The 27,760-nt window shown below is 45.2% G+C and overlaps 1 protein-coding gene across 7 annotated transcripts; it reads left to right on the plus strand.

Moving 5' to 3' along the window:
• Positions 1-27,760, plus strand: Eif4e2 (eukaryotic translation initiation factor 4E family member 2). 7 transcript variants are annotated; one of them, XM_050123152.1, is made up of 8 exons: positions 1-104; positions 5,801-5,915; positions 7,141-7,275; positions 11,485-11,589; positions 13,037-13,189; positions 13,286-13,422; positions 19,730-19,808; positions 25,338-27,760. In XM_050123152.1, exons 1-7 carry the CDS (start codon positions 85-87, stop codon positions 19,773-19,775), a joined length of 711 nt encoding a protein of 236 aa, XP_049979109.1. In that variant the 5' UTR covers positions 1-84; the 3' UTR covers positions 19,776-19,808; positions 25,338-27,760. The 7 variants fall into 7 exon arrangements, with proteins under 7 accessions (XP_049979109.1, XP_049979110.1, XP_049979104.1 ...); XM_050123149.1 differs by lacking the exons at positions 19,730-19,808; positions 25,338-27,760 and adding exons at positions 3,176-3,253; positions 15,061-18,684 and having other exon boundaries at positions 87-104; XM_050123148.1 differs by lacking the exons at positions 1-104; positions 19,730-19,808; positions 25,338-27,760 and adding exons at positions 111-590; positions 3,176-3,253; positions 15,061-18,684.

Below are 27,760 nucleotides of genomic sequence, written 5' to 3' on the forward strand. Positions count from 1 at the left end.
CCGGAAGTAGCCGGGCCCTTGACGAAGGGACCGGGCAGAGCGGAAGTCACTCCGTGAGGCAGTGGCGACAGCGGCGGCGAGAGGATGAACAACAAGTTCGACGCGTGAGTGACGCGTGGCCGCCCCCGGGGCCCCTTCCCCCAACCGTCCCCCGGGACCGCTCCCGCCGGGGCCGGGCGCGCACTCAGCCGAGCCGCTTGCTCCCGGGCCGCCGGGGCCCGAGCCTCCCTGCGCCCGCGGGCCCGACGGGGCCGGGAGAGCGCGGCCAAGGTCGCCGGGACCCCTGAGCCGCCCGACCCCGGCGCGGCGCGGGCCGGGGGAGGGGAGGGGAGGCCGCACCGCCCGGAAGGAGATTTTTTTTTCGGACGCCCCGCCCTGGTGGGTGCGGGCTGCCGGCGGCGTGGAGGGGCGGGACCTCGGCGCTTCGGTTGTTTCCGCAGCCTTGCTGCCTTCTCTCTGAACGCGGCTTCCCACCCGCACTCGCTCCGTGTCCTGGGAAGGTCACCTCTCCCTTCTGAACCTCGGTTTTGTCTTCTGCAAGCGGGGACTGTAACAGAGCCCGTGTCGTAGCGTTGGGCAGCTGCGATGAGGTAATGGGGCAGCCGCACTGAGTACTGTGGCCTCTCTAGTACGGAATGCTTTTCATCTGAGATCCTTTCTGCTTCCTCCCAGCCCCACCCCCTCCCTAGTTCCTATCTTCCAACTCTTAGGGGGCTGCCCACTGCTGCATTCTTTCCAAGTCCCCACTCTCATCCCTAATTCCAGCTCCGAACAGTTGGGAAGTACAGAGAAGAAATATAAAACTGTTTAGGGAGGAGCATTCCCCTCTTAATGATGATATCTTTTTGCATTTAAAAATAATTTTCCTTTCATTTAACAGCACTTAAATTAGTATTTCACAAGAATTGTATCTTTCCGTAGTGCTCCTTTTTGTAACGCTCCCTCCTTGTTTAATGTTTTCAGAGGCCTACATTTTTTTCAGCTCTGCGCCCACCAAATGTTTTTGCCAGTACAAAAGTTCCCCACTCTGAACTCTTGCTCTAAGTTCCCTAGTGGTTAGAACCCACCTGAAAAGAGCAGAGCACACTCTACAACGCTTAGAGGTCCTTGTGTAAAATGCTGATAACGAGGTGTGAGGGTCAAGTGGAACCACCTTAGGTGGAGAAGCTGCAGTGTTTCTGGTGTGCAGGAAGTACTGGGATGCCAGCCGGCAAAGCAGCTCTTCGCAGCTCTTCATGGTGGCTGAGGGAACTCTCGCTTTCTGAGAAAAGCAGTTGTCTTCTCCAGCCTGCTGCTTTGCTGAGCCCAGCAGGAGAGCAACCCTCTTGGCCTCCCATCCTAAGTCCTGCAGTTCCTAGCTTCCAATCTGCAGCCTTTCCATCCTTCCTTTTCTTATTTGAGCAAATCAAATTGCATCCCAAGAAAATAGTTTTTGGGCCATTTGTCTCAGATAAGGGTGGTTACAATGGCCACTGTCTTAAGACACCTTAGGACTCCTTCAACAAGGCCATGCCTCCTAATCCTTGTAATCCTTTCAGACAGTTCCCCTCCAAGGTGACAAAGCATTCAAATATGTGAGCCAATGGGGCCATTTTCATTCTAACCCTTTTTTTTTTAAGCTTTTTTAGGTTAGCATAAAGTAACAGGTTCTGTTATGGTTCCTTCATATTTATGTATTAGTACTTTGTTCTCATTCTTTCCTGTCCCCTACTGTACTCCCCATGGTCTCTCTCCTCTAACTGATCCCCATCTAGTTGGTTCCCCCCTTCTGCTTTCCTATTATATGTGTCATGTTGTCCTCTATTTCCCACTGCCTTCTTTATGATAACTCTGCAGAAAAGATCTTAGGCTCCTCAAGGCTAAGTTACTAGTGCAAGATAGCCTAAAGGCCCAGCTCAGCTTTGTTCATGGTGCCTTGATCAACACTTTGCCGGGTGGCTTTAAATACATGTAACTATTAGCTATTTTAAGGAGTGGGTCTTTTTAACATCTGCCTTCTAACTTGCAGAAAAAAATAAAAGCTTGGTTTCATTTGAAATTAGCAATTAGCGATCATATACCCTTGCCCCTAGTTTTGGTTTTGTCATTTCGGATTCTCACGTGAAACCCTGCAGGTTGTAGTCTATTGTTTCATATCTGGAGTCTGCATGATTTATTACATTTCCTGAAATTTCCCAGGCTGGCCTCAAACTCAACAGAGATCCCCCTGCCTCTGCTTCCAGAGTGCTGGGATTAAAGGAATGTGCCGCCACCACCAGGCTAGTTGCCTTTCTTGTTATTAATGTGTAAAACCCTAAAATGCTCTCTCAAGAATTATAGTACCAACTATGATAAACTTGGTTTTCAGATCCTGCATTTTTAGATGCCAGGCTTGATTTGGTCCATTTTTTACAGTCCCTTTCTGTTGTTAGCTTTTGGCCTGTTAAGTGTTTCTAAACCACCCAATTTGATATCATTTTGATTTTGGAGATCTATTAATTCAACATATTTGTTTTGTTTGTGTCTGATGCTAGAGGTATAGTGCAGAATTAGATCAAGTTCTTACCTGCACAGAATTAAGCCTAGTTCAGAAGGTGTTGGGAAATACCTGAACAGAAGCTTGTCACTTAGTCTGGACATAAATTGGGCAGTCTGTGGAGTGCTGCTGTTTCAGTGTGACTGTTCCTTGGCTCAAATCCAGCTTCAAGCCTGGAATAGCAGCTTCTGAAAAGTTGGTTGTAAAACTTTTGCCTTAGGTGTAGGCACAGAGAGTGGGTTATTTAGTTAACAACTTCTTCAAGAAATAGAAGCAGGTCAGGTGTGGTGTAACACCACACCCTTGATCCCAGCACTCAGGGGCAGGCAGATGTATATCTGTGAGCTCTAGGATAGCCTGGTATACATAGTGAGCTCTAGGACAGCCATGACTACACAGAGATCCTATCTCATAAAACCGAAAAAGAAAAGTACTGGGACTGTTTCTGTCATTCATTGGTGAAATGAAACCCTTGCCTCCCATGAAGGAGGTGCTGGGGTCTACTACCAGCCTCACCAAAACTAAAACAAAGGCCAGAGCATGAGGACGCAAAATGAAGTCAGTCCATTAAGGTTCCTATTTGCTGGCTTAGAAAGGAGTCCTAGAATGATAATAGCATTGTTCTTTTTCTCTGACTTGTTTTTGTTTTCTGTTTCCTAGTAGTGACTGAAGGAAAACCACTAAAAAGGAAAAGAACATAACATTTTTCTTGGAGCTGGCAAAAATGGGAGATCCTAGGTGACTGTCTTTCTTGAACCAAAACCTAATGAAGGAGCCTCAGGCTATAGTAGAGATTAGCAGCAGAAAAGAAAACAAAAGTGCGTATCTCTAGGGTGTGCCCACAGAAGAGTTGTTCTTGATTGGCCTTGACAGTACAGCTAAGACAAATATGTTTGTATTAAGAGCAAAACTGGGGAGTTTGATTTGATTTAGCCTATATTGGGAGAAAGTAGGGAATGTTGTCCTGAAAGTGAGTCCTGAAAGGCAGTAAACCAGCAGTAGAGGCATGACTATATGCCAAACATGGTAGGGTGGGCAGAGATTAGGGAACTGCACTTAGGGGGACACAGCAGGAGTGGAAGGGGTTCATTGGTAACAAGCAGAAGATGCTTTGGGACATGGAAACAGAATGGGCCTTTGCAGCAGGTTAAGGCTTTGTATGCCTTATCTCCACAGTTCTTGGAGGACAGGCACTCTGGTAGCTAGTGAGATACTTGGTTAATGTTGGTAATTTTTAATCCACGGACCTTTGTCCATGTCAGGCTCATTTTGAAAAGGAAGCTAAACAATACAAGTTTACTCAAGAAAGGAAGTTCATGAGCACTGATGGTGCTTCTGATGGCCGTGCTCATCAGTTCCCTTCTCCATTCCCTTTCTCGAACTGCTCTAAGTCTTGCTTCTTTCATGGACCCTATAGCTGCCTCAGTGTCTAAATCCTTGGTCTTTGCTCTCCTTGATAAAATCAGTGTAGAGAGGAATAGGTTATTAGGCAGACTGAACTGCCTTTTGCTCCTATGCCTTACCTAGTTGGGTCTTGACCAGAGTGGGAATAGGGAGTCTGCATCACAGGGAGTGGCTACCTGAGTATCCCCTACAATATGGCTGCCACATGGGCAGAGCAGGCACCCCAACATAGCTAGCTCATCCATCCTACTATTTATTGGTGAATTTTATGTGTCGATTATTAAAGATTTTATAGACAAAAACCCTACCACTTTCCAAATGTACAGTGCTGTACACCATGTTTATGTCTCTGTGTAGGATGATATCTGAGCTTCTGGTAACTGTCTTGAAAATACCCGATTCTGTTTATGTGTATATACTGTCATAGAGCCCAGAAGTGATCCAGGAGAAAACAGATGGGTGAAGGGTCTAATTCTAGAGTGAATGCTATTCTCTTCGTGTTTTGTTTTTGTGTTTTGTGAGTTTTTTTGTTTTTGTTTTTGAGACAGGGTTCCTCTGCAGCTGTCCTGGAACTCACTCTGTAGTCCAGGCTGGCCTTGAACACAAAGATCTACCTGCATCTGCCTCCCAAGTGCTGAGATTAAGGGCATGTGCCACCATCGCCCAGCTATAAGTTCTATTTTTTTCTCCCCCACCCCTTTTTTTTTTAAGTATATGTATAAAAGTCAGAGGACAACTTAGCAGGAGTAGGTTCTCATTCCAGGATATAGGTTACAGGGATTGAACTCAGGTCTGCAGGTGTCCTTATCTACTGAGCTATCATACCAAATTAAGCAAATGGTGCTCCTATCTTTGCCCTAACCTGTTTGATTTTGACTGCATCTGGTGGGTCTTAGGTGTTTTCACATTTAACTCAACTTTTGAGACAAGAACACTTCCATTCCTCCTTTTTTTAATTTAACCTTTAGTCAGTGTCATCTTGTTTTGAGTGCCAGTGATACTACTCTGAAGAAACCCTTTTACTCAGGCTAGAGAGATGACTCAGTGGTTAGGAGCACTAGCTGCTCTTCCAGAGATCCTGAGCTTACTTCCCAGCAACCATATGGTGGCTCACAACCATCTGTAATGGGATCTGATGCCCTCTTCTGGTGTGCATGGAGACAGAACATTCAAACACACAAATAAATAGATCTTGAGAAAGAAACAGTCAGGGAGGAAATGGCTCCTTGAGTTGGAGGCAAGGTGTTTGTCATAGAGAAAGCTTGCTGGGGAGGAGAGGACTATGGCACTGACATGACTCAGCTTCTAAAGTCTTCTGAAAAACTTGGTGTTGTACTTTATTCTAGAGGATAGGTAATAGAAGCTGACAATTGAGAGTCTTACGAATACAGGTTAAATAACAGAGTCACATTTAGAAAACAGAGGAAAGATTTGTGTTGGTCCCATTTAGAAATTAATAATTAATTAAATGACTGGAGAAGAAAATAGACCTAAGACTTAGGAGAGAGGTGGGAAGGAGAGAATGAGCAATATATGTAGATGGGCAAGTTTTTAACTTTCAGATGTCAAAGGAATTATTTGCCCAGAAATTCTCATTACTGACTTATTCTTGACAACAAAAACCACCCTTTTAACTGCTTTGTTATGCTGCTGATGGGAAACGGAAAGACTGATGGTTGATGGTTGGGGATCACAGGTTAGCTAATTTAATGGTAGTTATTGCTTAGTCCTCCCCTTTTGCCCTTTTCACAGATACATCTCATAGGCCTATGATTTGAGTGACTTTGGACTAGTTACATGGTAGTTCTGTGGCCTTAAAGTTTTGTTAGGTAACAAGAATAGTTTAGTGATGGAATGACATTAATTTGCTTTTCCACTTAGCTTAAAAGATGATGACGGTGGAGACCACGATCAGAATGAAGAAAACAGCACACAGAAAGATGGTGAGAAGGAAAAAACAGAACGAGATAAGAACCAGAGCAGCGGCAAGAGGAAGGTATGTTTTGGGCTGTAATTCAGGTGTAGTTACCTTTAGCTATAAGCCTTGGTTGTCTCCTGGAGTTTGTATCTAAAGATGGCAGAGGAACTTGATGGCGGGTACTCTTGGGACCTTTGATTTGTTCTAAAAATAAAAGGTCAAGGGAGCTGGAGAGACTCCCTCCTCCATGTGCTCTTGTGCATATGCACATACATGTGCATACTCTCGTGACCACAAGTATACTTACAGAGACACGAAATGATCGTGAGACTTGGGGGTTCAATTCTTAGCACTGAACACAAGGGGAAAGGTATAGAGAGGACAGAAGAGGGTAGCAAAGAGTGCATGGGTCACTAGGTGTGACCAGAGCCTGGTGGATGCATATATGGAAATGTCACAGTGAATCCTTAGTATGCAGTTAGAATTACAAGTTTTAAAAAATTTAAATAGTGAAATGACTATAGAGTTAATTTTGGAACTTAGAACTTTCTCTATTGTGGGTCTTGGAGTTGCTTTACAGTATTCTCATGTGAGATGGGGGAGTCAAGGTTCTCAACTGGTGCTTCTTTAAAGGCCGCTTAGTAATTCAATCCTACACATTGCTATTTTAGACTCCTCGGTCAGCAGTAGTACACATTAAAAAGTGACTTGGGATAGAGAGAACTTAGGGAGTAAAAGACCTGAGTGGCCTCAAATTCACAGATCTGTCTGCCTCTGCCTCCCAGTGCTGGAATTAAAGATCTGTAACACCATGTCTAGTCAGTGTAACACTGTAACATGTTTATTAAGGATCAGAGAAATGGCTCTTCAGCTTCAAGCCTGGTGATCTGAGTTCAGTCCTTGGATCTCACAGAGAGAAGGAAAGAACCAACTCTGAAAATTGTTCTCTGACCTCCAGACACACCATGGCATGCATACTCCCACGTTTAGTCTTTCACACGTATACATGATAAGAAAAATAATCATAATTTAGAAAACAAGGTGCTGAAGAGATGATTTAGTAGTTAGGAGCACTTGCCATTCTTACAGAAGACCAGCGTTTGATTCTCAGCACCCATGCCAAATAATTACAAGCTCTTTCCTGGCCTCCACAAGCAATCCACGTGCATGCACGCGCATGTGCATGTGTACACACACACAAAACAAAAAAACTAAATCTTATAAAAAGGGCAATACAGTAAATGTTTGGACTCATGTCCTTGTGACAAATGCCATGAATTAACTTACCTTCTGGACTTCCCAGGCTGTTGTCCCTGGACCAGCAGAACATCCCCTGCAGTACAACTACACCTTCTGGTACTCTAGGAGAACCCCCGGCCGTCCCACCAGCTCACAGAGCTATGAGCAGAACATCAAGCAGATTGGTACCTTTGCCTCGGTGAGTACTTAGTCCAGTGGACTGTCCATTGGCATGGCACTTGTCCCTGCGCTTCTGTCACTGTCTACTAGCTTAGTAACCTGTTAAACATTCTGGTTTCCTTACTAGACTGGCTTGCACTCCTAAGATCCTGTTTGTTCAGTTCTTAGGTTTATCTTTAGTATCCACAGGTAACATTTAGATAATCTAAATATGAGAATGGTTGCTTTGATCAGAAAGGCATAATGCAAAATAATAAAAAAGAAAGGGGGGTGTTTATTTTGAAGTCCCTTATTTGAGCAGGTATTTATTGAGTCCTTATATACAGAGTTGTTATAGGAGAGACACAGCTTCATTGTATATGGTATCTGCCCTCATGAAATTAAATTCTGTTAAATTTGTGGATGCCATCACTACAGAGTGCTCGGGCTCCTTCTCACCCCAGCCCACCCTTACCTTTGCTCCTGGCTCTTTACTACATCTGTAAGTTCAGAGACCTTAACTACATACAACTAATACCAGTGTGTCCTGTTCAACAGAGATTCTCCTGCACCCCTATGTTCAGTCTGTGTGCAGAATCGGTTTTCTGAGCGTGGGTCTTGCTGTGTAACCCAGCTGACATGGAGCTTGCCACAGCCCTGTCTCAAGTTCTAGGATTACAGATGTGAACTGCCACATCCAGTTTATCCATTTATTTCTAACACAGAAGCCATCAGAGAAGTTTTGATTATCTGTTATGTGGGAATGTTAGACTAGTTTCCATGTACTGTGACAGCTGCTATGTTAGGAACAATTGATTAAACAGGAGGATCAGAGAAAGAACTGGGAAAAACGTTTTCATTCGGGGTTCTGTTAAATTAGTTTGGAATAACTGTAATTATGTCTTGCATTTTTCTCTCCTATATAGAAAAAAATGTAAAAAAAGAAATGTGAGTTTACCCCAAGGAAACAAGCAGATTTTGTTTTTATTTTCTTTCCTTGTGATTTTAAGAGTTTTGCCATCAATACCCTCAGTATGCACTGGACAAATAATACAGCCTAAAGTCTGCTGTCATAATCCACGGCCTTAGGAAATGGTTTGTAGCCAGGCATGGTGGCACATGTCTTTAATCCCAGCACTCATGAGGCGGAGGCAATTGAATCCCTGAGTTGGAGGCCAACCACGCGTACAAAGCAATCTCCAGAACAGCCAGGGATACACAAAGAAACCCTGTCCCAATGAAAAACCTAAAAGAAAGAAATGGCCTATGGTAATAATCCCTCCCAGAGAAGTAATGATAATGAATCCTTTTTCAAATCCAAAGCAGTAGCTCCGGTGTTGTTTGATTGGTTGGTTTTGGGGTTTTTTTTGCCCCCCCCCCCATTTCCTCTCCTTCCCTCCCCACCTCCCTTTCTTCCTGAGACAGAGTCTAACTATGCTGACTTAGAAGTTACTATGTAGACCAGCCTGGCCTTGAACTCACCAAGATCTTATTGCTTCTGCCACCACATCTGGCCTAAAGGTTATTTTTTTTTAGTGTTGTTGACGTGTATGTGTATATATGCATACATACTTGTAAGCATCCTCAGAGGGCATTGGATTCAGTAGAACTGGAGTTACAGGTGGTTATGAGCCTCCTATTGTGGGTGCTGGGAGTCAAACTAGTCATTTGGAAGCACAGCAAATACTCGTAATCACTGAGTCATCTCTCCAGCCCAAAAAGATGGCTTTTCAAAAGTTCCACTTCAAGCCAAAAATACTACTCAGTGACTCAGAAAAGACCTCTAGGAGTCGTTGCAGCTCCTTTTCTCATCAGACATTTGAGAAGGTAGGAATCCACCTATCACAGAGCCAGGCACCAGCACAAGTTGTGATTTTGTTTGTTTTGAGACAGGGTCTTGCTAGACCTTAGTCTGGTTTGGAACTTGTGATTCTTTTGCTCAGCTTCCTGAGGAATGGCAGCTGTAAGCCACATTCCCAGCACCCTTGTCAGATAGCTCACTACTTCCTGTAATGCCAGCTCCCAGCTTGAGGGCATGTACACAGACACATACAGACACACACAAGCACATAATTAAAAATAAAAATCTTAGCCAAGTGATGGTGGTGGTACACGCCTTTAATCCCAGCACTCAGGAGGCAGAGGCAGGCGTGAATTCAAGACCAACCTGATTTACAAAGCGAATTCCAGGACAGCCAGAGCTGTTATACAGAGAGACCCTGTCTCAAAAAAACAATAAATAAATAAAAATCTTTTTTTTTTTTAAAAAAGGCATCTTTCAAAGTTTAATGCTATTTCTTTTTATTATTTTATTTATGGGAGTATGTGCACATGGATGCAGGTGCCCACAGACAGAATTCAGAGGTATCAGATCTGGTGTTATAAGCACTTATAATAAGCCACTTGATGTGAGTGCTGGGAATCGGATCAGCTCCTTAGGAAGAGCAGTGTATGCTTTTAACTACTGAGATCTCTCTCTAGCCCCTTAATGCTATTTCTTAAGCTTTTTTATTTTATCTCTCTTGGCTTGGATACAAGTTTGTGTATTTTGTCTGTAAGATCTGAAGACCTAACCATCAAATGATTCTTGCCTAAGAAATTAATATATTTTGTCCCCACCACATCCTTCCATTCCTAGTTCACAGTAAGCCTTGGTTCTCATGAGCTTACTTAGTTTTTTCAATTGTTAGGGTGGGTAAAAGCTTAGATTAGTGCTCACTATATGTGTATGACCACTTAATATTCCAGATTACTGTATGTACAGATAGACCTAGCAGTTGCAGAGATGAAGTATTGCTTTAAAATCCTGTAGATGGCATTAGTTTCTGACTTTGAAATATAGAAGACATTTCACATGTTCTATTCTGGAAGGCAGCTGGAGAAAACAACTGTTTCATGTGATAAGTCAGTTTCTCTTGCTATCTAGATTTAACAGGGGCTTGAATTTTTGCCAGTACCTGTTTCCTGCTACACAATTTCTTGAGTGTGGTCTTGATAGTTACTAGTAGTAACTGTCTATGTCTCCACTTCCTAAAGTGCCTCCTTACTGCTAGTGCCTACAGGTGGCCTCTGTAGATCACAGGGGACCAGAATGATGAGTATAAGTGATTTGGGTTTTTTGTTGTTGTTAACTGTTTGTAAATTGTGTGTGTGTGTGTGTGTGTGTGTGTGTGTGTGTGTGTGTGTGTATGCCTGCTGAGTGTCTACAGAAGAGAGCATCAGATCCCTGGTGTTGTATTTATAGGCAGTTGTAAGCCACCTAATGTGGATGCCGTGAAATGAACCACTGAGCACCAGCCCTTTTGTTTGTTTGTTTTTGAGGCAGTGTCTCACTATATAGTTTCATCTGGATGATCCCAAACGCCTAACTCCTGGATACTGGTGAATTACAAGTGCATAAATATATTTGAAAGAAAAATAGAAATCTAGTTTTCTTCAGAAGTTTAAGGTAAATCAGGGAGAAAAAAAATCTTTCAAGCTGAGAGGAGGAATAGAAACCCTAGCCCTAGGCCAGTTTAGGCTGCAGTGAAAGACTCTGTTTAAAGAAAAAGAAAAAAGTAAGATTTGGCTCTATGAGTGTAGGCAAGTGCAGCCCTGTGGTAATTGACTTACCTTATACAGAAGGGTTTCAGTTGTTCAAAAAGCTGGTTTTGTTACTGCATGGTGGCAGGAGGTATGTCGATGCGACTTGCTGCTAGCTGAGACCAGCATTTTTCACCAAGGTTTTTTATTGTTGTTTTTAGATTTTAGGTTTATTTTATCTGTATTAGTTTAGTGTTTGGCTGAATGTATATCTATGCAATACATATGTGCAATACCCAAAGAAGTCTGAAGAGGGTATTGGATCCCCTGGGACTGTGAATCACAGGTGGTTGAGAGCTGCCCTGTGAGTACTAGGAATTGAATCTGGGTGCTCTGGAAGGTCAACAAGTGAACTTGACCCTGAGCCAGCTCTCCATCCCCAGAGTTTATCTTCAAAGTGTTGTATGTTGTATTTTTGTTTTCTTTTTCTTTTGTTTTTCCTTTGATTAAACTGTATTAGCCAGACATAGTTTCTTAAATAAGAAACCATGTCTCAAACCAAATACAGTATATGATAGACTTTTTTCTACCCTACTCCAAATGAAGTGTGCCCCCCAGAGGAGATAGCTGGGGCAGTGTCTCCCATGTTTCTCTTCTTCAGTAACACAGCTTTGTGTTCATGCAAAGAAGAGAAAAAGTTCTTGTACCTTGGCTCTTCTTTCTGCAGGTGGAGCAGTTCTGGAAGTTTTACAGCCACATGGTACGTCCTGGGGACCTGACAGGCCACAGTGACTTTCATCTCTTCAAAGAAGGAATTAAACCTATGTGGGAGGTGAGGACTTTTGAAAGCAGATTTTTTTTCTTTTCTTCTTCTAATTTAAGCCCTACCAAAATGAAAACCATTTTGAAGTTTTCTCTTGAAGCTGTGACCTTATTTGATAAATTTTGGAAGTCTGTACCTCTAGGAAAAGGCATTGATGCAATTGCATGTATTCTTGGGTTGTGGCTGCAAGATGACTTTAAAGATGGTGCTAGTTTAGTTACTATTGTATTGCTGTAAGAGACATCATAACCAAAGCAACTGTTACAAGACAAAGCATTTCGTTGGGGCTTGCTTACAGCTTCAGAGGTTTAGTGCATTATAGTGGCGGAGACCATGATGGCATGCAGTCACTGGGGAACAGTAGCTGAATATCCTGATCCATAGGGAGGGAGGGGGAGAGAGAGAGACTGAGACACTGGGTTTGGCGTGGGCTTTTGAAACCCCAACATCCACCCCCCGACCCCTGAAACACACTTACTTTAACAAAGCCACACTTCTTAATCCTAATTCTTTCCAAAAGTGCCACTCCCTGTTGACTATGAATTCAAATATATGAGCCTCTGGGACCATCATAGGCTCCTGAGACCATCATAGGCTCTGTCACTTAAATGGTGCTGTTACAGGGGTAAAAAGCTTTTTAAAATGTTCTTGTTCCCATAGAACTTGTGTCTATGTGTATGTGCTTAGTAGGTAGAAGATTAAAGAGGTAAGAAAAAGCTGGTAACAGCAGACCCAGAGGTGAGCTCTGATCTCTTTGCAGAGATCACTCTTGGGCAACACATGTTCTAGTGCCAGAGCATTTTCTAGGGAGGAGAAATGTTCTAGAAGATATCAAAATCTTTCCTTCCCTGCAGTCAGCCCTTGTTCACATATCGCTGACTCTGAGACATATTCCTCCCAGTGCCCTCAGCATCCTTCACCTGCTTTACATGTTAAGTGTTTCCTCACGACCAGTGTATGTGCTTCCTCTGAGGGTTCTAGCCATATGCTCTCACTGTCATGTGTGCATATTACAGTAAGACTCGTTAGACTGTGTGACTGTGGTTAATTTGTTGTCTGTCTCCTCTACTAGATTGTGTCTGAGTTAAGATCTGAACTTTTGTCTGTGTACTTGATACTTAATGACAGTGAGCTTTTAGCAAATGGTGGTTATGGTCTGTGTTTAAAACGGGACATTATTTCACTTGGGTTCCTGAAATAATTGTTCTGGCAAAAGTGAATTCTTTTTAAAAGATATAGTTAGTTAGTTAGTTAGTTAGTTAGTTAGTTAGTTAGTTGTTCTCAAATGATTTAGATCAAGGATGCCTTTTTTCCCTCCTATTTCGTCTCTCAGTGATATTAAAGTAATGTTGAATTAGAATGTGACCAGACTGCCCTGGTCTTCAGAGATGTTCCTTTGGTATTCAAAGATGACACTGTGGACCAGTATTCACCTCTGCTTTCTCTCATTCTATAGGATGATGCAAATAAAAATGGTGGCAAGTGGATTATTCGACTTCGGAAGGGCTTAGCATCTCGCTGCTGGGAAAATCTAATCCTGGCCATGTTGGGGGAGCAATTCATGGTTGGGGAGGAGATCTGCGGGGCTGTGGTCTCTGTCCGCTTTCAGGTAAGTCAGCCCAGGCCTGTGTTCTTTCTTGTGTCGCCACTGCTACTCTCATTGCTGCTTCTGGTGGTTTGATAATTCATTCTGTTCCTCCCTTAGGAGGACATTATTTCTATATGGAATAAGACCGCCAGCGACCAAGCAACCACAGCCCGAATCCGGGATACTCTTCGGCGCGTGCTTAACCTACCTCCCAACACCATTATGGAATACAAAACTCACACCGACAGCATCAAGTACGTGTTGGGGGGTTTGGGGGGAATAGGTCCCTGAGCTTAGCAGAAGTAGCTCCATAGTTGGGCCCAGACACATGTGGTCATACATGACACTGACTTGTGGAGTAGGGCTTTGGCCACTTGCTGAAGTTCTTGTTAGTGAGGCTCCAAGGACCTACTGTGAGGGGTTGTGAAGCAGAACCCCAGTTTTCCTGCCTGGGCTGGCTTCATTTTTACAGGCTGTCTTATCTTTCCTATGCTAATCACTATTTTAAAATGAAAGACAAAGCTCTTTCAGAGGTTCGGGTTTTTTTTAATGGCTGTTTTTGAAGACAATTTGATTGAATAATAAACTCCTCTTCCCTGCCCACCCTGACCCCACCTTTGCATGTCTGTTTAACCTGTTAGCTTTAGTCTGTTTTCTTTGTCTTGGGAGATTGACTTCTTATCAGGGATGGTGACTCCACTTTCTATGTTTAGAACTCAAGTCTAGAGGAAGTAGGGTAGATTATGAGCGAGGAGAACGGAAGGAAGGAAGGTAGAGTCACAGGACAAAGAAGACAATAGGTGTTGTCTACTTTGAGAATCACTGGTAAGGGCTTGCTCCTTCAGGGTTAGTGACAGAGATAAACTCAGGTCATTATAAATAGGTTAGGGAAGTGGCTGACAGATTGTCTCAAAGGAGGATGGAAAGCCAGCCAGGAGTCAGGTCTCTTTATGTTTATTGTCTCCTGTGGCCCTGAGTCAGTATGTGCCTTTGGCAAGTCTCTACCTCTCTGTTTCAGTTTCTCCAGCTATAAGATAAGAATACAGGAATAAATAGTAAGGCGTGGTAAGGCTGGTTTAATCTTTATAACTAAGGGTCCTTAGAGCAAGAAAGCTCTTACAGGGCCAAGTATTATTGCTGTCATCATTAGTACAATGTCATAATCATGCCGTTCCTGTTCAAAATTAATAGTGAGCCAGTAGTTGTGTTCAGCAGGAATACTATGTGAGACTCTTTCCCATGCGTTCACATATGATGTTGTGGGTGGAGTTTGCTTCTACCAGCTAGGTGCCAGTTTTTAACTGGGAGTACTGCCATGGGAATTGGTCTGATATCCGATGGCTAGCTCTGACTCACTGGAGCGACCAGCACTCATTTCCCATGGACCTGGTTGCTTGTCTCAGCAATCCTGTATCACTGCTATTTTTCTTAGAGTAGGTCTGTCTTACTCTCTGCTGCAGGATAGACTAGTGTCTGCCCTCCTGCCAGGTTTAGTCCAAGCTCTAAAGGTCTGCATCTTTCCCTAGGATTCTTGTTTGCTAGGTTCCCTTTTAACCTGGTTAGGAAAGGGAAAAGTCGTTCCATTCACTCCCCACTGTTCTCCCTTTCTGATACCTGGAGGCAGTTCATCTTGACTTATAAAATCCCATGAACAAGTCCTTCCAGGACTTAGAGCCTCTGGGACTCCTGCCCTGCAGCTATAACACCCTCCTCAAGACCCAGATGTCACTTTCCCTTGCTCCCCATTCTCTTTCCTCTCCCAATGAGCTACCTTTTGCACTTCCACTAGAATGCCAGGCAGGCTGGGCCCCCAAAGGCTCCTTTTTCAAAACCTCTGGAAGCCGCGATTGAATGTGCCATGACACTCTCCCTCTCTGGCACCATCATTGAAGCTGGCGTCATCGGAGTCTCTTGTTCTGTTGGCGTGCCACCTGGAAGACCCTTCTGTCCTGGACAAGAGGAACGGAAGAGCATGTTATGCTTTGAGAACAGGCTGACAGCAGCAGCTCCAACAACAGCTGAGATCACAAATAAATGGTGCTAAACCAGCTTGTCTCATGCTCTTGCTCTTTATGGTGCATCAAGATGTGGCCTTTGGATTGACTGTCACCATTACCAAGGGATGGCACACAGACTTCTCCATGCAGGGCCATTCAGGGAATCCACAAGCCTATTGTGTAATCATATGGTACTTTATTCTTGGACTCTTGCGGTGTGACATAAGGAGATGACATCTAACAAAGTAAGCCCCGACTGCCTGGTGCTCAAGTGTATTAGTTTCCATCCAGTTAGACCGATGGCTGGCCCAGAGTAGCAGCTGAGTTCAGGTCCAGCTTGAAAGTCTCTTAAGGTTGGAGAAGAGGTATTCTTGACTTTTCTTTGCTAATTTCCATTTGCTTTTAGTTCATAGAAATCTCTTGCTTGGAGCTAAAGCCCTGCTTCTGTCTGTCTGTGGCTGTACATACATACTTTTTTGCTTTATGCTAATGGGGTATTCTCTCTGGTGCCAAAGCCGCTTGGCAGCCTCCTCCCTTTCCTTGCAGAGTAGATTGTCTTTCTCTTTGGTAGTCTTGCTTGGTGAGAGCCCTTCCTTCCTCCTCCTAGCCCAGAGGTACTGTGCCAGTTCTAGTGTAAGAGGTGCCTTCATCTTGGGGAAATTTACCCCTGAGGTAATCTGAATGTACACTTGCCTTGTGAGTACTATGGCTTTGCTTATGTGTGTGTGCAGCTTGGCTTTCAGGACTTACTCTGCATGGAGAGTTTCAGCGAGCTTTGTTGGCTACCCCCAAAACTAAAAATTAAAAAGCATTTTTGTTGCTTGAGTGGGAAGTAACTACAAGGTTGAGTTTTCCAGAGTGCCTCGTCCAGTCTATCAGCAGCACACTCCTTAATACCAGCTGGCTGACTTAATCCTGGTCTTTGTGTGACCCAGGATTCCACAGAACACACAGTGAGACCTTAGACTCTGTGTTCTGGAAATGTTCTTGCCAGTGCTGCTTCATCACATTCTCCAAATTGACGTATCTAGAAAAAGGAGATTTGCTGGGATGCAGAAAGCCTGTCGTCTGTTGAGCACATGTCAAACACTGGCTTTCTTGGGCCTTTGACCTTATCTTTCACCGTGGGGTACGTGTGCATTATAGCTGTGCCAGCAAATAAACTTGATGCCACTTTCCAGAGTTGGTGCCTATCAGCAGCAGACTGAGGTGAGACCCCTTCAGGTGCCGGCCACTGGGGAGGTGTCAGCACGGCTGCCTTGGTCTCTTCCTTGTGGCTCCCAGCATCCGCTGAGACTCGAGAACACCAGCAGTAATGGCTGTCTCCCACGTCCTCTGGAGATGAGGGCAGCTAAGAGTGAAGGGCATGTGTTTAGGAGTTGCTCAGCTTCCTCACTCAAGCATTACCCCAGCTGTCTGTTCTGTGTTTCAGCCAATTTCTAGTGTCTGTCACCTGTGTGTCTTTCCAGCCTTCCCTGATCACCTGCCTGCTGTGGTTTTCTGCAGCATTGCCCCACAGACAAGCTCCTTTGCTTGGTCCTTGTGCTGCTCACTATTCCAAAGAAAGACAGAGCTTACTCACTTGTGTTCATGCCAGGTCACCGCTCTAGAACTTGCCATGTCGTCCACACTGGACCCCAACTCACATCAGAGTGCTGGGATTAGAGGTGTGTGCCACCGTGCCCAGTTCATGCCTAGCTCATGGCTCCTCGTCATGAAGCAGATTTGCGTTTTCATAGGTTTGGGTCCTCACATCAAATGGCTTACTCCATCCTCTATTTGAGGAGAAAATTCATAGCAACCAGAATTCTGGGGCCACCAGGGTACTGCTGACTCAAAGGTAGTTAACACAGCATTGTCTTGTGAGAAAATTGCTCTTTGGAGTTGCCTCACTGATTTCTTGTGCATCTGGTCTGGATTCGCAAAAGGGCCTTCTTCCCATAATGGAGCACAGTGCTGGAGAAGACTGATGGGATTTCTCTGCAGAATAAGAGAGAAGGAGAGAGACAGGCCAAATGTAGAGACTTACTTTACTTGGTTGGCTGTCATTGTATTTCAGCATTGGGCTTTAATATGCATATGAGGGCCAGTGCACTCACTCTGTCATAGTTCAGTCATAACTTGGTGGTAGTGGGCCACTTTAGATTAATGGCTGCCTAGCCTTGCATTGTACCCTGTGCCCAGTTTAGCAGGTGGCTGAACCCCTTTCTAGATGTTGAGGGCTGGCTGAGAACAAGGCAGTGGTGCCTGTAGGCTTTGGGCAGGGGTAGGGAGGCATGGACTTACACATAAATGAGGTCCCTCTGAGAATTTGCTTTCTGCTAAGTGAGATGGGATCAGTTGCTGTCACTGGATCTGCTTAGAATTCCCAGTCGGAGCCGGGCAATGGTGGCACACGCCTTTAATCCCAGCACTCGGGAGGCAGAGGCAGGCAGATCTCTGTGAGTTCGAGACCAGCCTGGTCTACAAGAGCTAGTTCCAGGACAGACTCCAAAACCACAGAGAAACCCTGTCTCGAAAAACCAAAAAAAAAAAAGAATTCCCAGTCGGCTGCATTAATCTCTGGTTTGTTTTTAGATGCTCAAAGCATAAAACAATTTTTAGGATAAATTTATTTATTTATTTATTTATTTATTTATTTATTTATTTATTTATTTATTTTTGGCTCCCCATCAGGGAATCGAACCCCGGTCTCCCACGTGACTAGGATAACTTTAAAGAAGGAAGTTTTGATGTTACCTAATGTACTTGGGATGCCAAGGGAAGGGAAAGTAACTAGAAAGTCCCATCTGGTTGGCCTATGAGAGTAAGAGTAAGTACACCAAGTGTTATATTTCTCCTGAGTCCATGCAAGGAAGTTTCCAAACCCAGAGTCTCCATGTCTGAGCTTAGTTTATTGAGTGTACTGGAAGGATCTCCAGATCTGCACCCAGTGATCTGTTGTTAGGCAGATGTAGTAAGGATGGAGCCTTCTGGAAACAAAAGAAAAAATGTGATGGACTTCAATCGTGCTCTGTAATTCCCTGCTGACCTCTAAGTTACTTACAGTGGAAGTTAAATCTTGCTGTTAGAGAAGTTCCCAGGTCACTGTCCAAGCATTGAGTTTTCACTCGTAGTGGAGCTCTCCAGTGTCCCTTAGGAACCCAGAGTACAACTCATCACTGTCTCCACAAAGCTTGGAGCTGACAAGTTCTGGCATGCTTCCTAAATAGCCTTAGATTTCCCTTTGAGTAAGTTCTCATAAACTAGTAGCTTTGATAATATTCTGGGGGAAAACAAATACTGCTATTTTGCAGAGGGAAAATACTGAAGAAACTGGGACAGACATTACGTAGTCCTTAATAACTTTACTTAGTTTTGAGACGTGATCTTACAATGTAGCCCTGGTCATCCTGGAATTTACTATATAGACCAGCTGACCTCAAGACTCTACAGAGATCCACCATCCTGTTTCCCAAGTACTGAGATTAAAGGTGTGTCCCACTTTACCCAGGTCACCATTCCTTTTTTTTTTTTTTTTTAATAAAGAAAAACTGCCTATAGTGCCTGGTAATGAAATAGTTGCCTGGGCTGGTAGTACAGCCTTTAATCCCAGCAATAGGGGGGTAGAGGAGGCAGAGTTCTTGAGTTTGAGGCCAGTGTGGTCTACATTAGCAAACTCTAGACTGGCATTGAGTGTGATATATAGTGCCTAGGACAATCACTGCTTTCAAACTGAAAAGTGGGTAGGACAAAAATGCGAGAAAATGGGGTGGGGAGAGATCCCAGAACACTGGGGGATCTGAAGTCTCCTTTTTCGTGCAGCAGCGCCTGGCGACCTGTTTGTGGAATACTGGCTGTGCTGTGAGCTGAGTGTGTGCCCCTCCATTCCCACTTCTAATTCCTTCCTAATCACATTTCTAAATTATGTTCACCAAAATGTGTTAATCGGCATGCGGTTGTAATGGGCTGTGTTAACTGGAAATGTTAGCTGCAATGACCCACACATCTTAATTCTAAAGATAGGATTTACATGGGTGTTTTCAGAATCAGATAGACTCTGACATATTTAGCATCTCAAGTTTAGAAGGTTAGGTTAGAAAGGTGAAAACAGCGAACATGATCTATAACTGGATTGCGTCTTTAGTGATAATGCTGGTGGATCCCTGGCTTTACCCTCAGGGTCAGGCCCAATGAAGAAACATGGCTTCCACTACCTGTTTCCTGGACCCAGTGCAGCAAAGGCAGGGACGGGTGCCCTTGCTGAAGCAAGATGGACGTGTTTGTGGGCATGGCTGAGCTTCAACTCTGACCTCAGTGGCCCCCCTTTGACCCTGTTGAAGGAACACTGGCAAGTCCTCAAGGGGGTAGTGAAGGCTAGACTTCCTAAGGAAAGCAAGCCAAAAATGCCAGCTGCCTGTCGGTCTAAGAAGAAAGCTGCTGAGACCTCACCACTCTACCCAGCTCCCTGTGTTTCCAGTCAGCATGGAGGGTGTCGAAGTGGGAGGTGGGCTGATGGTGTCTGCTCTCTGTTCAAAGCGTCTGACCTGAATGTGCTGTTGTTTTTTTGTCTCTGGTTTACCAGGGCCTGGGAGGAGTTTCATGGCCTAGTGAACAGCAGCGGCCGCTGATCGGACGCTCCCCCTCTGTCTCTCACACTCAGGGTAGGGCCTTGTCTACCTTCTCTGTAACCCCATGACTTACCTCTCAGCTATAGGAGCCCTCTTCCCAAGGGGATGCCCTTCCCATTTGCCTCCCTGGGTCCTGTGTCTCAGGTCAGCAGACTTCCCGCTTCTGCTCCCATTTAGCTCTGTGCACCAACAGATCTGAGCTCTCTTCAGATGGTAACTTTTCATGAGAGAAACTGCACCATAGTGTCCTATTTTGTTCATCTATGGCCATTTTTAAGCCATCTCCCAATATTCTGTAGCTAAAGGACAGTTCCACAGGCCCCAGTATGGGTTAGGTGAGAGGTATGTTTCTCATTTGCTGCTGCCACCTGTCAGTTGTGAGGAAACAGTGTTGTAAATTTGGTTTCCACGATGAAAGTCAGCAGACAGGTGGATTTCAGGGTTATGACCATGGTGACATGACAGAGATGGAACCCAGAGTAGGGAAGGCTGGGCCCACCCCAGTGTCTGCCTACCTGAGTATTTGCAGTTCATCAAGAGAGTGTCTAGTCCATGTGGGTCTCTAGAAGAGGGAACGGGGTAAGTTTAGCTGAAAGGAGAGGAATATTTTCCTCACTCAGACGTCAGGCACCATGAACCTCTACAGTAGCTGCTTCATCTAGAGCCCCCTCTTGCCCCAAGAAGGATTGAAGGTGTCCAGAAAAGTAGACCTGCCACTCTCAGATGAGCTAAACGAGGTTACACTGTAGGAAATAGAAGCAGGCAACTGCAAGTCTGGGTGCTGTGTGGTGTGGTGTGATCTAGGAGGACTAGTTGCAAGATTCCTGAAAATGGATGGTGTTTCCAGGGTGTGTGTGTGTGTGTGTGTACACAACACCTTGGCTGTCTGCCTTCACTTCCACCTTGTTTGAGACCTTCCTTATCGGAACATGAGGATTACAGACTTGCACCATCCTGCCGGGCTTTTTATGGGTTCTGGGAATCCAGACTCAAGTTCATATGTTGGTACAGCAAGCACTTTGCCTACTAAGCTATCTTCCCAGCTCTTGTTTTGTTTTGATAGGGTTTTTGTAGCCCAGACTGGCCTTGAACCCACTGTGTAGTTGAGATAACCCTGAGCCCCTTATCCTCCTACCTCCACTTCCTGAGGGGTTGTATTATAGGCATGAGCTACCACATTGAGCTCCCTCTCCCCACCCCGACTTTAATAGCTTGATTCTGTTATAAATTGAGTTTTGATCAGTCATAGTGATTCACACCTACACTCTTAGCAATTAGAAAGCTGAGGCAGGAGGATTGCTAAGAGTTGAGGCCAACCTGACCTACATGTGAATTCAAGGCCTACCTGGGTTATGTTGCAATCTTGTGTGTCCTCCCCTGCCTCCAGCCCAGGGGCAGGTGGGGGGGTGAATTCTTTTCTTTTTTTTCGAGACAGGGTTTCTCTGTAGCTTTAGAGCCTGTCCTAGAACTAGCTCTTGTAGACCAGGCTGGTCTCGAACTCCCAGAGATCTCATCTGCCTCCCGAGTGCTGGGATTAAAGGTGTGTGCCACCACCGCCCGGCCCTAAATTCTTTAAACTACAAACTTTAAATGACTTCTTCCTTCACAGACTCTTAAATTCTTCCAAGTGAAATACCTTTGACTTGTCTGGAAGAGTCATATTTTTGCATGATCACTACTGTATATTCCTCTTTGTAGCCCTCCATGTCTTTATGCACTTGATGGTTCAGGAGGAGTCTGTGAGGAACATTCCAACTGAAATCCTAAACGCCCATCACAGTACCGTAACAAACTTGAAAAGACCTCATAGTCCATCTCTACTGGTTGGATCTTGCTTTCAATGAGAGAGGTGTTCCAAGATGTAGACACCTGCCACACAGCATCTTAGCCTCCTGCTCCTTTCTTGCTTTGCTATTTCCCTATACAAATGGATCGTGATCTGTAAAGAAAATTGATAGAAAAACTGCTGTTTAGATAATCCTAGCTGGGCAGGGTGGCACCTTAGTCCCAACATGGCAGAGGCAGGAGGATTACTGAAAAGGCCAGAGTGGGCCACATAGTATAACCCTTGCCCCCACTCCAAAATAATGAACATGATGATTCATATATATGCCCCTAGCACTTGGGAGACAGAAACAAGGGCGTGAGGAGTTCAGGGTCATTTTCCCTTCAGAGCAAGTTCAGAACCAACCTGTGCTACATGATCCTGTCTCAAAAAACAAAACCATACGTGCATACATCTTAAACTTGTAATTTTCCCCAAATTACTTGCTATGTTTATATGTTACATATTTACACATACTGAGACTATTTTCTCTAACTTTGATTATGCAGCCGTGGCTTTTAATGAACGTACACTAGGTTGATGAGTAGACCCTGGCTACCTGATCACTGGACTAGCATGGACAGAAAAAGAATGTGTGTTGCTTGTCAGGGCCACTGTCATGATTGTTTAGTAAGACACGAGATTAAAATTCACTGCCATTGAACCTTGATTTTACAACTGTGCCAACTCTTCAAGGAGAGAAGAAGGCGGCAAAACCACCCACCAGGGTAGCCCACGGATAGCCAGGGATGAGGCAGGTGTCCTCAGGGTAGCAGGTCACGGTGAACAGAGACTTGCAGGGGGCAGGCAGCATTCACCTGAGGACCCAGGCACTTTGGTGCTACCACTGGCACAAGTGCAGAGACGGACACTTGCAGAGGAACACATCTTTCTGAGATGTGCGCCTCTGCCCAAGGGGTTAACCCCTCCCTTAGTTAGAACTTGAGTTAAATGACTTTTGAAGCAAAGAAAATTAGAAAGTCATTTGGGAGTATTTGGACAGTAGTTTCCCCAAGGTAACTGGGACTATGAAGTTAGAAACCAGTTTGAATGGGAGTCTCTGGTGTTTCTGAGATCTTATCAAGACCATATAATTGAATTCATAAGAATTCTGCTGATTTCCTCTCAGGCTCTGGGCCTGGATACTCAGGTGTCCATATGCTCAGGCTACACCGCTCAGTCACACACCGCCACATCATGGCCAATGTTTCGTTGTTGTTTGGGTGATTGGTTGGTTTGATTTGGTTTTTGGTGGTTGTTTGTTTTAGAAGAGCAGAAGCACAAATAGGTGTATGGCACTCACCTATAATCTTAGCGCTAGGGAACTGAGGCAGGAAGTCATCCAGGTCTATATATCAAGTTCCAATTCAGCAAGGATCACATAGAGAGAGCCTGTACCCACAGCAAACCAAGGTAAAGGAGAAGGACGAGTGCAGAAGCCACTGACAGCCTCCGCCACTTCCTTTCTTATTCTCCTGTCACCTAACCCCACTGAATGTAGTTCTTAGTCAGGGGAAAAGTAGACATTCTAGAATTACTTTGGGGAAGACTGGTCTACTGCCATAGATCTTGCCGCCGTCCTGCTTCAGCTTGTCCTGGCAGAGCCTGCCACCTACCTTCATTGCTCTTTGTTTTTCTATTAATCTGGGAAGAGGCTCCTGGGTTATGGCTCTTCTAATCTTCCTTTTCCATCTTGCAAACAGACCTTCAGATGATAGGACTGCTTAGGTTTTCTTACTAGAGAGAGGCCTCTGATGGGAAGTAACTAGACTACTGCCTGATTGTTGAAGGAACGTGGAACAGAACTCTCCAGTGGCCTGCACAGAGGGAAGGGCGTTTCTGGCCCAGCCCCAGCGCTGATCATTATTTCCCTGAGCTCCTCTTCCTGCCCCCTACCTGTGCTAGATCCAGAGACTCAGCTACCCATCTCCTTACCCAGGAGACAGTCCTCTGTCTCTCTTCCTGAGTTGGAAAGTCTGGTCACTTTCCCACTGCCCCGCCTTCCTGTTTGTCTTCCCAAGAGTAGACTTGTTTTTGTCCAGCCTTGTCTGGGCACAGAGGTGGGTCTGAGAGGGAAGAAGTGGGGCAGAGCACACTTCCTGTGGTCAGTTTAGCAGGTGGCACATGTAGAAAAGGTGTCATCTGAAATGTGGGCTTAGTGACATAGCACACCAGCTAAGAGTTCAGAAAGAACCTTGAACATCACTTCCTCATGTGCTCCTCTGTGGCATGGTTAAGGTTCCTTAGCATCTTTTGCTGGCCTCTTGTGACACTCCAGGAATCAATGGTTGCCAAATAACCTTGTGTTCAGCTGCTTAGATGCAAACGCAAACAGTTGATAGGTGAGCCACAGGGTCATGTGTGTCAGTTAGGGAAAGGCCAGTGGAGTTTGGAAATAAAATCAGTTTCTTCCCAGTTCCCTCGAGCAGCTCACCCATCTCTTGGCATATAGAACAGTGGGGCTCTTGGTCACTGTCAGCTTGTTTTTAGTAGCCAGTGGCAGTAGAGAACTGCCATGTGGCTCCCTGAGCATACTCCCTCTTCGTTGTTGATTTACTCTGGACCAGTTGTCAAAGCCCAGTTACATGTAACAATGTTAAGGAAGATCAGTTAAGTGCTACAGCAACCCTTTAATGGAAGAGGAATAGACTTCAGAAGCCTGAGAAATGAGTTTGTTTCAGAGTTTCTGGTACGTTTAAACTCAAAGCTCTGGGCTAGGGCAGCAGCTGATTGGACCTTAAAGTCCCTGCCAGAGAAACCCATGGGATTTTGAGGTTCAGGTGATGTGAGCTGCTGAGCTGTGGCTGGATTTCTAGACAAGACCGGTGGTCAGGGCTGCCTGCACCCAGTAGAAGGCACATAAGACCATACTGGGGCCACATCCCATGTTCCTCTTTCAGGAAAAGCTTTTCTGCTGGTAGCAGGATACACCCTCTGGAGATGCTGTTCTGTTTTAAACTGGGTGGGCTGTGGTGGGTGGGGTTTGTTTATTGCATGGTCTGATTGTGTCTTCCTCCTCCCTGTTTCACCTGCCACTTGCCTTTGGACCCCTGTTGTCCCACCTTAGGTGACTTTGTATGTTCCAGAGTTCCTTTTTTTAAATTCCATATTATATTTATATTTTATGTATGAATGCTCTGCATGCCTGAAGAGGCCATCAGATCCTATTACAGATGGTTGTGAGCTACCATGTGGGTACTGGGAATTGAACTCAGGACCTCTGGAAGAGCAGCTAGTCCTCTTAACTGTTGAGCCATCTCTCCAGCCCCCAGAGTTCCTTAAAGTATTATATCCAGGCAGATGAATATGTATGTAGCCTTTCTTCTCACCCACCTCCACTGAAGATAGCTGTTGTGTACCCACTGCTGTGTACTAGAGATTGCTGGTTGATCTTGGAGATGTTTCCGTAATAGCAGAAAGCTTCTCCCTTTTTAAAGCTAGTGTCCAATTGAGAGAATGTGCATGCATTAATATTTCACCTGCATTAGGGAGTTACTAACCTTTTGCCTTTCCAAGTAAAAAGCTGGCAGTTTTTGTGGGGACTTTTAAGGCATGCTGCTGTTTGATTTTAGACTGGCAGGGAAGGGCTGGGTGTAGAGAGCTGGAGAACTGGTCAAGTCCTTTCCCGTGTGTGTGTGTGTGTGTGTGTGTGTGTGTGTGTGTGTGTGTGTGTGTGTGTTTATATCTAGATGGTCCATATATTGAATACTCTTATTTTCTCCCTTTTTCTCTTTCAGGGACAATTCAAGCTTTCGAAATACAAAAATCACATTGTGAAAGTGCACACGCTGGCAATAATCCTTTTCTGTTTGTGTGTTTGTCTGAAATGGATGCGAGGCTCAGGCAGTCCTTCTGTCTGCTCACTGAAGGGCTGTACCTGAGTCTTGTCTCCCCTTCTGCACTCATTCCTGGAAGACGGACTCTGCTAGACACCTTCCAGCATTGCTGACTTTATAAAACAGGAAACAATGGGGAAAATTTGACTTTGTAATAGACAAACACTTTTTTAATGGGGTTCTGTGCAGGAGTGCAGCTATTTTCTTGCTGTGTGCTATCCAGATGCCTCTTGGCATCCTGCTGTACAAAGGACTTGATTACCGACCACATGTATGTGCCCTGTGCTGAGTCCGAGCTGAGCGTTATCAGTATTATGAATGCTTGTACATCCAGGAACCGAATGCCTCTTCCAGCTCTGCTGTTAAGTTATTGTATGTTCCTCTCCCCCAAGCCCACCACTCTGAACGTGTGTTAGGATGTGACGACAGCCTAGGGTTCTGTGTTCTTAGCGCCTTACACCTCCAGTTCCCTTCAGTGGGACTCTCTTCTTAGGCACTGCAGCACTTAAACCATGATCCTGGGCAGCTCTAGTTTTGCTGGTATCTGCCCTGCAAGAGAAGCTGGAGAAGAATGCAGTTCAGTCAGAAGCCAGATTAAAGTGTAGATCCTCGTGTGGGATTGGAGCTGAGGGTAGTGACTAATCCCAGCCTCCCATACGAGTGGGACTTGTGTGCTGAGCGTGGTCTGTGGGGCTTGCATGTCCCTCGTAGAGGAGAAAGTGACAGCTGGTTGGTTCCACATTACACTCTGTATAGATCCGACAGTGCTGACATGGACGTCTGAAGAAATGGCAGCCTTGCTGGATGGTTTCATTTAATGGCTGTGTCTGTCTGCTGTGGTTGGAAAAGACTTTTGGTCCTCGATGCCTGGATATAAACAAACTGTCCAGATCCCCAATGCCCAGAAGGCTCCTGCAGGCATGTCCTCATCAGAGAAGCTGGGTGAGCTGACTCTGGGAGCCTAAGGCCAGAGAGTTCTAAAGAGCACCCAAGATCAAGTAAGAAGTGGGCAGCTACAGCAGCTTCAAGTAACTCTGAGTACTGGGCTCTTGGGAGCCAAGATGGCAGTGCCTTAAATTAAGGCCTCTCTCTAAAGCAGAGCACTGAGCCTCCCGGTCCTCAGCCATGGTCCCAGGAGTTCTGACCATAGCAGCAGCTCCTTATATCCATCAGACTCTTCCAGCTTTCAATCTCCTGAGCCCCCCCCCAAGTCATTGCTGTCTGGGGATGCCTTTTCCAGAGTGCAGGGCCCGAGAGGGGAGGTCTTTCTGCTATGGGTGAAGCCATCTAAGAAGGACGTCCAGCCACGAGTGAGACTCCAGGAGCCTGAAGAATGCCTTCTGGGGTGACTGTGAAGGGCTCAGACAAAGGCTGCCTCTGGAAGCTTGGCTAAGGCAGGGGGCCTTCACATTTGCCTGTGCTCAGGTCACCTCAAAAATTCCAAAGAGCAGACATTTGGACTTGCCTTCCTTTGGGCATCTCTGGTGTGTGTGTGTGTGTGTGTGTGTGTGTGTGTGTGTGTGTGTGTGTGTTCATGCATACATGTGCAGTTAGTTTATGAATGAGGCCTGTGTCAGGCCTAGTGGTTAGATGTTTTGTTTTACCTTTTTAAAATCTCATTTGTTCAAACATTTGAATCTCCTATGTTTTCTAGAGCTGCTTGTCTTTTCCCATCCTCTTGGTCATAGTATTTGACAGTTGGGCTTTTCCCCTCCCATCCAAAGTATGCTGCCCTGCTCCCATTAGAGTGAGGGTTCTCACTGTCAGGCAACATCTCCAGCCCAGTGTTCTTCAGGTGCTCTGCCTAACTGCTAAAAGGGGAAATCGGATGATCAGTCTAGCCACACCACCCATTCTTTGCAAACGAACTGGAGAAGTCTCTCCGTTTATTTTGACTCCATGGGCCTCTGGTAGGCTGAGATACCACATAAGGTTATGGTTATGGTATCATCGGTTCTCAAAACAGATGGAGGTCTCCGGAGCCAGTGTGACCAGCATGATTGCTGCTAGGGAAGGGAAAGCCATGTTCGGGCTGTTCTCCCTTCTGCCTTCATGGCCCTGCTCCTCTTAGAGCCTTTCTGTTTGTCCTTTTGTCTGTGTGTGTGTGTGTGTGTGTGTGTGTGTGTGTGTTTTCCCTGTGACACAGGCAGTGGCAGTACTCGTCCATCAGAGGAGTTTGTCAGTGCACCAAGATGAATTTCCAGGTGTTGGCTGGAGGGGAAGGAGCAGGGGCTGTGACAGACTGGCGGAGTGTTGCACTTTGAGAGGATTGTCTACTGCGGGAATAAACGGAAAGTATCAGCAAGATCAGGCTGTGGACTTGT

Source organism: Alexandromys fortis, unplaced genomic scaffold (assembly GCF_014885135.2).
Source record: "Alexandromys fortis isolate MF-2015 unplaced genomic scaffold, M_Fortis_MF-2015_v1.1 scaffold_213, whole genome shotgun sequence".
NCBI lineage: Eukaryota > Metazoa > Chordata > Mammalia > Rodentia > Cricetidae > Alexandromys > Alexandromys fortis.